The sequence below is a fragment of the Vulpes lagopus genome, chromosome 2 (genome assembly GCF_018345385.1).
Source record: "Vulpes lagopus strain Blue_001 chromosome 2, ASM1834538v1, whole genome shotgun sequence".
NCBI classification, from domain to species: Eukaryota; Metazoa; Chordata; class Mammalia; order Carnivora; family Canidae; genus Vulpes; species Vulpes lagopus.
Window position 1 is genome coordinate 108,350,164 of NC_054825.1, and position 12,058 is coordinate 108,362,221.

Consider the following 12,058-nt stretch of genomic DNA (forward strand, 5'->3'; position numbering starts at 1 on the left):
GGGATAATTTAAAAAATTTATTTTAGAAATACAGCCCTTCATCAGAGATGAGTTAATGACATCAAAAATGTTGCCAGGCCGAGAAAAGCCATCTCTCCTATCCTACAACCACTCTCTCTCTCTTAGCAAAAGACCATCATCTCCTGCTTGAGAGAAAAAGAAGCCATTAACATTTACCTGGACTTCTAGGCACCATTGCACTGTACTACAGCTTTCCATTACTGCCACAGACATCTTTCTAAAATGTAATCCATTCATAATGCTCTTGTGTACACAATGGTTCACTGACTCCTCCTTCCACTGCATTATAAAGCTACCGCCCTTGGCCCTGCTTACACCTGACAGACTCTGCCCTTCCAGCCTGGTGCCAACCTAATTCCTCTGGCCTCCACCTCACTGCATAGTCTTCATCCCCTCTTCCCTCTCCCTGCCATGCCTCAGCTCATGTCTGTCCCTCCATCTAGAACATTGCCCTCTTCTAATTAACTCCTACTTGTCCCTCAGTGTCTCTGGACACAGTGGATCAACCAGACTCTACTAGTTGCCCTCTCCTGCACTTCCCTGTATAAACCTATATCATGATACTTACAACATAGGATTGCAAATCTTTGTTTTTCCGTACACCTTTATGCTATAAGGTGACAGATAATGGTTGCTAAGCTCTTGGTTGATTCTAAAGGAGGAGCTAATTGCTTCAGGCTGAGAAGTGTGAGAGTTGACACACAGGTAGAGATCTTAAGGAAAACTTCATATAAAGTTGGTATCATTTGAAGTGGATCTTCCAGGATGAACAGTAGTTTCCAGATGCACTAAAGAGGAGTAAAATTCAAAGCTGAGAAAATAAGGTGTGCAGAAGAGACATGAAAACCGTGATGGGATAGTGTGTGTGCGCATGTGTGTGCATGTTTGTGTTGATATATAAACATCTCTACTTTGCTTCTGTTGTGGAGGAGAGGGGATTTTTTTACCCCAAATATATGCCTTATCAGTCCAACTAGATCACAGACTTGTCATGGAGAAATGGTCTCCTATTTCCCTCTGCTCCTTTCCAGGAGGCAATACACACACATTTGCCACCACCTGGGCCTCCCCTGCACAGCACCACCTGATCCAGTACCTCAGAAAGAACTGACATTGAAATCATTATTGTGAGCTGAAATACCTGTTAATCCAGGAAGAAACATTTCTAGTTAGTGAAAATAGATATAGGAATAAACCTGATAGAAGTCCCAGATAATTAGGACATATAGTACTGGGGGAAATATAGTAACATTACCAACAATTCTTTTTAACCCAGACTCTCTCCAATAGGGGGAAGTAAATAAGGCAGGAAGGTGAGCTGCAACATAAATCAGCCAACTGTCATATAAATTTCCTTCTTTAATATAACAGAACTTGAGAGACACCATTCAAGTTACTACAAAGAAATATTTAAAATGAGCTCATTAAATGCAAATTAAAACAGAAACACTGAATAAGCATTGGGCCACAATTAAAGGCTAAAGAAACAGCAGGTAAGAAACAATTTTCATTGATCAAAGAACTAAAAGCTAACAGAATAGACTATTCTCCATTGAAATTGCTTTCATGAATATGAAGCATTTCGAAGTAAGGAGATTTTTTTCCCCATTTTTCAAAGAAGCTTTGGAGGTAGAAATGGATCTGCATATCTTAATACAAAGTACTTTCATTGTATCATTTTCAAGCAATGAAGCTCTGAGATTTCAAAAAAAAATGTAGACTTCAAAAAAAAAATCCTTAAATCATTCCAAAATTGTAAAGGGCATTAGGTCATGATTTTAGAGCCTTTGGACCCAAAGAACTGTACATAATTACAGAAAATAGTCTATGCAAAGATTCAGTAGAGTTCCCTTTATGACATAAATGTCCCTCACCAAAAATAGAAGCTTTCAGAGCCTATGAGTACTTCGATGTAGGGTTACTTTTTATCTAAATTACTGAAATGGCAAAGCAAGTATCAGTACATCACAATCAACTAAAAATATAAACTCTGAGACTTTAAAATTCACCTCACATAAGCTTTAAAACAAATATATAGGTTTGTAGGCAAATAGCAAATTAGACTGCATATTCATGATAGCATGGGCATTTTTTTTTTCTATTTCATTCAGTGTATCCCTGGCACCTGGAGTAGTACTAAGCACACAGTATGTGCCCAATTACTGGATCTGTTTTCATGAAAATAAAGCAATATAAAATGAAAAATGAAAGGGTTTTTCCCTCATAAATTCATTTTAAAAATTTAAATATACTGTTTTTCACTCATCAAGAAGGCAAAAATAAAAGTATTTTGTGGTACACAAGGAGTAAATGTGCATTCTTATAAACACTGCCAGGCAGAGCAGAGCCACCAACCATAGTGCACCAACCAGGTTTAGTGCACTGTTCAAAGGAATTAAACTTTGGGGTGGGATGGAAAGAGGCAGGGAGAAAGGAAAAACCCAGTAGGTGCTCTGCTGATGGACACTGTGACTCAGTCTTGGGGAGGAATGTCTTCTTGAAATTTTTCTGTCCTGAGGAGTAACAGCAGATTTTGCTACCTTGTTGCATTAGATAGAAATATAAAATATGGTGACCTACTTTATAACAATTTAGAAATACCTAGAAAAATTTAAAATCTACTAATCCTTTGACTAGAAAATCCACCCAGAAATTGAACTAAGATTTTTACTTTACATATATGCTTACATATGCAAATAAAAAGACAGGAACACAAACATTTCTGATGATAGCAATCTATAAACCTACTGAATGCTCATTTATTGAAGAGTATTTGTATAATTTGTGTACATCCACAAAAACAAGAGAAGGCAAGAATTACTATGGGGTGGAGTTATATAGGTGGATATAGGTTTTTTCCTAAGAGATAATTTAAACAACATATAAATGTGACTATGTTCTAATTGTTATTTTTTTAAATAAAAAACCTTTAAAGAGTGAGACACTGAATTTGAATTTCAATATTGGCAACACTGTTGTATACAGATCCCCACACTTTAATATCTGATACTACTCGTTACCTAAATCTAGTTCTATAGGAATTAGGATATACCACAAATATCGCTACTAAAATTCAATTTTAAATTGTTAATTTTTAAAAGAGTGAAAATGTTTTTAATGATACCAAAAATTATATTTTTCTAAGTAGAATTTTCTTATGCCTTTCTATTGTGCTTTATGATATCTTGATGTCCTACTCCATACTTCTCAAAGTCATAATCAATTAAACTATGTTTCTATGACTGTCTGGGCCAGGCATTTAACATATCAGTCATAATTCAAGTGAGAAATATAAGTACTTTTGAGACAGTCTCTGTACGAAGAAGGAATCCTAGGTTTTAAGAACAAAAAAGGAAGGTTAATTCTACTCGTAGTGGGGTAACAATCAATCCCCTTTACTCCTACTGTTGTTTTTCCTCAAAAGTAAGCCAAGATTTATGTAAAATGGAAGAGTACTATTTGCATTAAAGAGGGTATAGCAATTAAAGAGAGCACAAGCATAAAACAGGCAAGTTCTGAGTAGCACAATGTCTTTAACAGGAAAAAAAAATATACTGATGTATATTTTGATCTCCAGCCTATTACTAGGTATAAACAATAATGCCTTTCCTGGCTCTGAGGTTTATTCACAGAAACAGGAAACCCATCACTCTAAAACTCCTTTTTAATTGCCTCCACTTTCACCTACCTTTCCACACACTGTCTTCACCAATACAAGTCCAAAATTGGCAATTAAGATTTTTATCAAAAAGTGCCCACCAACAGAATTAGGCATTGCAATTACTTGTATAAAATAATGTACTACACATTGTCCACATGGTTTTTATATGTAAAGTACCTTTCTTGGGATGGGGCATGTTGTACTTATGTTGTAATACACATTTATTTGCACTATGTAAAACAACAACTGGAGTATAAGAAAAAACACCGTTTAAAATCTACCTTATATTCTCCATGTAATTACAAGTTACTAATAACTGTCTAATCATCAAATCCAAAGATCATGCTCTTCTGTCTTATGTCCCTAAGTCCCAAATAAACTAAATTCCCTAAACATAGTTCATCCTACCAAAGTTTTTTTTCAAAGTTCTTATATAGTCATTTATTAGATAACAATTTAGAATTGTGATTTTTAGATCTTAAGTCCCTATCTTTAATATAGCTTTACTATAAACTTGCTTCTTTTAAGAGCATGCACTAAATTAAGTTGAATTAAAATAAAATTTTATAATTGTCTTCAAATAAAATATAATTTTTTTCTGTAAAATGCTGACATCATGGATTTTTAAAAATTTCTTCTATTAGTTTTTCTGATTCCATTCAGAGCTGTTGATAGTGGATTATATGTAAAAGTTGGGTTCAAAAGATTCATAAAAGTTTATATAAAAAATTCATTTATAAGAAAAATTTCTTCATTGGATGACTTTCAAAAGTCATTCACCAAAAGTCATACCGTGCTAGAAAGGTGAGAAAAATTGGACAACATCCCTAGGTTTTATCATTGCTGCAAAGACAGCATCAGTTAATCACTGGCATGATTCTCTCTCTGGGTAGAATGTTTTACGTTTTAACGTTAATGTTCCTAAATAAAAGACTTAAGACTCTATCAGTGCATACAAACTTACGTATTTTAAAAATCCACTTCTCCTCTTTCTGGACTGACCATTTCTGACTTCAGATGCACTCGATGCAATCAAAATTGTTATTTAAGTGGTACTCATCAGGAATAATCTCCAAATAGGGTCACCAAATCTTCCATACACAATCTAAAGTAAGCTTCTGTCATAATAAGCGCCCCAAATAACATTGGTTTCTAATCATACTGTGTATTTCCACTCATTTCAAAGACTACCGCGAAGAGGAGGGGGGGAGGGGGGGGAGGGGGGGAGGAGAAGGGGGGCGGAGGAGGGGGGAGGGGGGAGGGGGGAGGAGGAGGGGGGAGGGGGGGAGGGGGGAGGAGGGGGGGAGGAGGAGGGGGGAGGAGGGAGGAGGGGGGAGGAGGAGGGGGGAGGAGGGAGGAGGGGAGGAGGGGAGGACCAGGAGGACGGAGAGGAGGGGGAGGGGGAGGAAACTTTTGGCGTAACACCCTAGAAGGGAGAAACTCTGCTAAACTTACACATCACAGTGTTTATAAACAATTACCACAAACCATTTCCAAAGCTTTCATCATAAATATGCACCCAGGTCATTTTGTGTCAACTAATAATTCATTATGCAAATACTTAATCCTTGTTACTCTTTAGATTCTTTCATCTCAGACCTACAAGGAAAAATCGCGGGAGCGAGAGGTTTAAGTCCCTCTGCAGGAATGTCTCTGAATCCTAACCACCCCGGCAGGTGCCTTCCACTAGAGCTGAAAGCTTTGGTATAGGGTTTCCCCGGAAAGAGTCCCACAGGCGGCGGGTCCCATCCGTCCCCAGCGGGGAGGCAGCCCCCGAGGGGCGGGGGCGGGGGTGCACGTGAGGGGCCTGCAAACCGACCCCCGAGTCCGGCGGGGCGCGGCGGGGCGGGGCGGGGCGCTCGCCGTGGGAACGCGCGCCCCAGCCTCCACCTCGGGAGGCGCAGGCGCGCACGCCGGGCCCCCGGGGAAGTTGTCTGCCGGGCGAGCTGTCCGAGCACGGGCGGGGCGGGGGCTGAGCTCACACACACTTACTCCCCCGGCCCACGGCGGGCACCGGGAAGCGCGCAGCGCGGGCCGAGGGCCGGCGGACACGGCCGTCCTGACACTGACAGTTGACACCGGCCGACACCCTGGGGGCGGGGGGGGTCCCTGTCCGCCGAGGCCCGGCGAGGAGGCGCTGACAGGCTGTACCTGGCAGGTACTCACGTACCTATCATGGTCACTAGGCAGGTGGAGGCTGCTGGGCCCGCAGGGGGCTACGCCCGCTCCGGCGCCCGCCCGTGCCTCCCACAAGTGTGGCTCCGGGGTTAAATCTTCCAGCACCTGCCTCCCTGGGGCCGGCTGTCGGAATGCGCACGCGCGGACGACGCGCAGCCAGGGGCCTTCTGGGAGTCGTAGTTTGACAGCGTAGTTTCTCCCATCGCGCCGCCGTCGGCCTTCCGCCCGCCGCCTTCCGCCCGCCGCCTTCCGCCGCCTCTCCGCATTCAGGCCCAGGAAGCGTGCTACGTCACGGGGGGACTGGGCCACTGGGCCGCAGTGTTGACGCGTCGCTTAGCAACCGGGAGGCTTACCTTTGGAAGCTTCTTACGGCTCTCGCCACGGTCCTTCCCTCCTCCCGCCCCTCCCCTCCGTCAACTCCCCTCACCTAGGAGCTGCCAAACATCTGGATCAACCTGGGCACTACGAGGGGTTGAATTTCTACCAGTAACGCGCCTTTTTACATTTTTCCCCCCCGAACTCCTTCTCACATGCGTAAAACCCACTGATTCTTTTACTACACGTTTTATGAGAACGAGACATTTTCTAGGAAGATGGTGGCAGAAAAAGAGACCCTGAGCTTAAACAAATGCCCAGACAAGATGCCGAAGAGGACCAAGCTGCTGGCGCAACAGCCGCTCCCGGTGCACCAGCCTCACTCCCTGGTTTCTGAGGGCTTCACAGTCAAAGCCATGATGAAAAACTCAGTCGTAAGTGACCCTGCATTGAATATGCACTCGCTCCGATCAGGGGACAGCAGGCGATAGCTGCTGGCCGGCCAGGGATGGATCCTGAATCCGTGTCCTGGGGGGTCTGCGGCACCGAGGGGGGGCGCCTCTGCAGACGGCGCCCAGCAGGGTGAGGAGGTCCTGGCTGGGGTGTCAGGAAGGATCCTGGGCACGTGAGGCACTCTTACCCACTGACAAGCACCTTCCTCCTAACCCATGGTTTCTTGACCACGCCAAGGTACTCTTAAAACTATTGACACGATTTATTTATTTTTTTTAAAGAGCCTCTTTACGTATCGATTCCTAATCGAGCCCCACTCAGCAAAGGTCCTTCTAGAAGGCGAGTTCTCAGAGATCATAAGCTCTTGCAGAATTTGACATGTGCTGATGTACACCTGGAAGCATAAACTCGTTAAATCGTCTACAGTTAGGAACTCTCATCAGTTCAAACGAAGGAATTTTAGAGCATCCCTGCGTTGACCCTAACAAGCCTCTTTCTTACAAAATAATATCAGCTTGTTAGAGTTCGGATAGGCAATGTAACAGGAAGGTCTATTTCCAGACCTTTTGAATGATGATAAGTTTTAAACAGTCCAAGCCTTAAGTTCAAGTATTTCTAACTATTACTATAATTTGTATTTTGATGTCTATTACTTGTGGTAGCAAAAATAAAATATTCTCAATACTATGGGGGGGATGGTTTAAAATGCACACAAGTGATTTAGCTACAAGCAGGATAGTTTTAAAAAAAAACAACTTTCATATTTGTTAAACAGCTTTAAATTTGGTATGCTAAGCCAGGTTTTACTACTGACTGACTAAGCAAGCCCCTGTCTGGGAATGAGATATTAATAATAAATGCAGCTTTCAAATTTATATAACTTACACTCTGGGAACATCTGACTTATTGTATAGCAGCTCATTATGTTAAATGAATAGTGTTGCTTTACAGTATCACATTATTTCTTTTGCATAAATGTTGCAAGTCTAATACCTTATTCTGAAACCCCATCCTTTACCTATATGAATGAAACAGATTACCTCCAGATCCCTAGGTCATATCGCCGTATCAGTACACAAAATGATATTTGGATTATTGGATTGTGTGTCTGTTGATTTACAATAGTGAAAATTTGTGCAAATAGACTAAAACTCCCGCTTGCTATAGTGGCAATCTTTTTGCATGTTTTTCACGTGAATAGGTGGTCATAGGAGTCAAGATGACTTGTTTCTCAGCAATATAGAATACCATAACCATTCAAGCTAATTGTTTTTTTATTCTACACAATATTTCTAGTTATTATCATGGTCATTTTTTTCAATTTTACATTTGTTCATGGAGAAAATGAGTCAGATTCTCTCTTTTTTTCTAAATCTATGTTTATAATCATGTTTATTTTTTTGACATAGCCTTATACCTAAAGCCATAGTTTCCTGGAAAATTAAGTATTCCAGTATTACCAAATGTAGTAAATATGCTTACAAAACTAAAATAACAAAAAACATTGACCATGAAGCAGCCTTCTTTATAAACAACTTATCTGAGTTAAATATCTTCTTATTTTTGTGCTTTTAGGAAAAGTCTTAGTGTGGTATCTGTATTTCCATGAGGATTCTCAAAACAGGTTATGTCATTCCTTCACTTCATTTAGTGGGAAATTGCAGTTCATAAATGCAAGCATCATCTACTTATTCAGCAACTCTATCTCTCTTAGTTTTGTTTGTTTGTTTGTTTGTTTGTGTTAGCTGAGCTAAGAACTTGCTAACACAGACACAGTTCTGAAGATTTGGGATCAGCAAAACAAACTCCCGATCCTTAGTACTCCAAGGAAAACTAACACAGGATACTGTTTATACAAAAGAACTTTACTCGTATAGGAAATGAAACATTTCCTTTTTATATACAATATTCACATTTCCATTTCTGTCTTCAACAGTATAAACCTTTTGGCATTAAAAAGTCAAAATAGCTCAATCTCTTTTTTTAAGGCTTATTTCTATTCAGAAAATAATGTGCCAGTCTCCAGCTTTTCTTAATCACAACCCCTGTCCCAAAGCTGACACCCAAATCATATTTCCAGTGTTGGGGCTCACCTTCAATTGCCTCTTTCAAACACTTCCTAATTAAACAAGTCACCATTCCAGTGTACTTCCACAACAGACATACACAGCTAACCCCTAACGAGTTCTGTGGGCTCTCTTGGTGTTTCTGTGAGAGCGCTCTAGTAACATAAATGTATACACTTGATAATAAACAGATTAGATCGGGTGGACTATACAAACAGAAATCTCTATTTAAATAGTCATAGTCTGTGTATAAGAATCAAAAAATTATAAAATAATAAATAAACACAAATGGCTAGTTTTTAAGACCTAATGTCAAATATTGGTCTTCCTTTACTTCCTTGAAATTGTTGTTGCATTCTGTATGACAACAAACATGGATAAAATCCCTGAAATCAGAGACTAATTTCCAAATTCATGTTGTTACATTTGCCTAAAAAGAATGATAAGACATATAGAATTTGAAGATTTCATAGTCCATTTTCCCTTTATAGGCCTTGTTTCATGGTATATTAGAACTTACAACCAGAAACCAATAGGTCAGTGTTGTATTGATTTAATCTCAACTGACAGTAGATAATTTTTGTGCTAATACACATTAGCATAAAGCAAGTTAAGATATGAACCCAAACTGATGATGATACAGAAGTTGACTTCACCTGAAGCTTTATACCATAGATTTCCTTTTCAATAGACTATAGATGTTTTATGTTCAAAGTTTAGGGGAATGGGAGAAATAATTCCTTAATATTACATTATTTATATAGAGATGTTTATACTTACCGATCATATATTCATTCAACAGATAGTGGTAATGGTCAATATTTATAGAGTATGTATTAAGATACCTATTTGGCTGCTATAACAGAGACCAAATAACATTAGTTTAACTAAGATGGTAGTTGTTTCTGTTACATATAAGTCCAAGTTTGTTGGGCACTGCTTGTATATTCTTGCTTTATGTCCTGTAGGGTGATGCCCTGGGTCAAGGTGGACTCACCACTAACAGGGTCAAATCACTACCCCCAGAAAGAAGGAAAGAAGAAACAGAGAGCTTCCTTTTAGAGGCATGACCCAGACACTGCACCCAATTCTCATTACATCCCACTGGCCAGAATTTGGTGATAGGCCTACATTTTCCCTTTTTATAAAACCCTATGAAAAATTGACCCTTGAAGGAAATCCCAGTCCCTATACCTCTTTTATTAGGAAAAGGACTAAGAAAGTCATATAGTTGCAAAAGGACATAATCTCCAACACCTACTTCAGGCATGGGGACAGAAAAATGGGTAAGGAGCAACCTATGAGAAGATATGGGAAGAAATGGAGACAAGCAGCTTCATTAGGAATGCATGTCCCAAAAGTTGCATTTGTCTCTTCTGTTCATATCCATTGCCAAAACTTAGTTTATGACCACATCCAGTTGCAGAGAGGCTGGGAAATGGAGTATCTGACTGGTAGCTCTATGTGCAGCTGGAACTTGAAGCATTTTATTAGTGTAATAAAGGGAAAAGGGAAAATCAGTGGGTGATTAGAAGTGTCAACCACCAGTGCTAAATATGTTCTATTGCTAGTAAAGGAAAGGAAACAGACAAGTAAAATAATTATAGTACCTGTAAATACACCTCTGTAGTAAGGGTCACAAATACTGACTCAGTAGAGTAGAAGTACTAATGATGAGGGGATCAAGTGATAATAAACTAATTGAGATCCTCATCACCTTTTGTCTGAGTTCTCACGATATCATCCAAACTGGTCTCTAACTTCCATCCATCAATTGGTTCTTTGCTTCAATCATGTATCAGTATTATTACATTCATCTTTCCAGTACATTTCCCTCTCATCAATGGTACCTCCACAGGATCAGCAAATTCTTCTGTGATGTAACCCTACTCTAAGGTTTTCATTTCATCTCCTGCTATTCTCATATCCTTCCACGAAATTTAACTCTAAGACTTCCTTGTTGTGATTTTACTTATATTGTTCCCCTTACCTATCTGCACACCCAAGTTCATTCAGACAGTATGTAACAAATATCTAGTGATCACTGACTGTGCCAAGCACTGTTTTGGGTACTGGCAGTTGAGAAGTCTGGAAAAGGCAAAACCCATGCTGTTCAAGGAGCTTTCATTTTTGTAGCCAGCTAAAATGCCAACTGCTTCAAGATGACCTCCTACTTCTCCCTCTTTATCAACCAAGATGGAAAGTTTTCCTTAGCTCATTGTTTTCTACTGTATATTAAAGTTACTCTGGCTCATGTTCTATCTCCTATAAATTCCCTGGGAGTGCAGAACTCATGGCTAACCAATTTTTTCCATCCTAACCACCTAACAGTGTACTCACTAAATACCTGAGGAATAAAGGTCAGGAAATCTACCCTTCATGTTTCATCTTCTCTTTTTTGTTGCTGTAATTGTTACATGTCTTTAGTTTGGGTTCTTTTTTAAACCACCCTCCCCCAATTTAGGAGCTCAGAAGATCCCTTGAAAACTCAGCCAGATCATGGCATTCATTATATCAAACCCTTCAGTGGCCCCTCATCTCAAAATGAAAGTTAAAGTTCTGACCCTACTGTAAGGTCCTAAGTAAGCTGGCATCTTTTCTTTTTTATGTATATATTTTAGTGCTTTCTTTGTCACTCATTCTGTTCCATCCACAGTAATTTCTGTGCTGTTCCTTGAATATGTCGTTTGCCTGGCTGGCTCAGTCTTTTTTCCTTCCTGTACCCTCTAGTGGAAATGCATTTCCTGCTTACATATCACCATCTCCTGTTCTTTCTATTCTTTTTTTTAATCAAAAATTAACTTTTCATTGAAGGTTTCCCTGACTATTTAAAATTTCAACATCTTGATAATCTCTTCATCTCTGCTACAGCATACTCATCTTCTTTCCATTTTATATTTTTCCATAATTACTGACTACCCTCAAAAAAAAAAAAAAAAAAAAAAAAAAAAAAAAAAAAAAAAAAAAAAAAAAAAATTACTGACTACCCTCTAATACCAATTTAGTTTATCCTGTGTCTTCTTCTACTACATAGGAAGCTCCTTGAGGGCAGGGAATTATTACTATTTTACTCACTGCTGCATCTCTAGCTCTAGAAGAATTCCTGGCACATAAGAGGTGCTTTTTTTTTTTTTTTTTTTTTTGGTCAAATGGATTAATGAATGACCATTGTTTATATTATAATGAGATAATCATCTTTGAATTACCAGCTTTGAGAAAATGCTAATGGTGTTATAAAATGTAGGAATTAGGGGCAGCCCTGGTAGCTCAGCAGTTTGGCGCCGCCTGCAGCCCAGGGCATGATCTGGAGACCCTGGATCGAGTCCCACGTCAGGCTCTCTGCATGGAGCCTGCTTGTGTCTCT

General features: G+C 39.8%; 2 protein-coding genes across 3 annotated transcripts in view; one reads left to right on the forward strand and one right to left on the reverse strand.

Moving 5' to 3' along the window:
- PRKN (parkin RBR E3 ubiquitin protein ligase) overlaps nucleotides 1–5,993 on the reverse strand; it is a 1,299,677-nt gene extending 1,293,684 nt beyond the window's left edge. The window contains exon 1 of the mRNA XM_041744985.1: nucleotides 5,853–5,993. Coding sequence (XP_041600919.1) covers nucleotides 5,853–5,859 — 7 coding nt within the window. The 5' untranslated portion in view covers nucleotides 5,860–5,993. The remainder of the gene's footprint in view (nucleotides 1–5,852) is intronic.
- A 148-nt stretch (nucleotides 5,994–6,141) lies between these two features.
- PACRG (parkin coregulated) overlaps nucleotides 6,142–12,058 on the forward strand; it is a 521,176-nt gene continuing 515,259 nt past the window's right edge. The window contains exon 1 of one of the 2 annotated variants that reach the window (XM_041744987.1): nucleotides 6,142–6,609. In XM_041744987.1, coding sequence (XP_041600921.1) covers nucleotides 6,454–6,609 — 156 coding nt within the window. In that variant the 5' untranslated portion in view covers nucleotides 6,142–6,453. The remainder of the gene's footprint in view (nucleotides 6,610–12,058) is intronic. The other variant, XM_041744986.1, reaches the window with a different exon arrangement.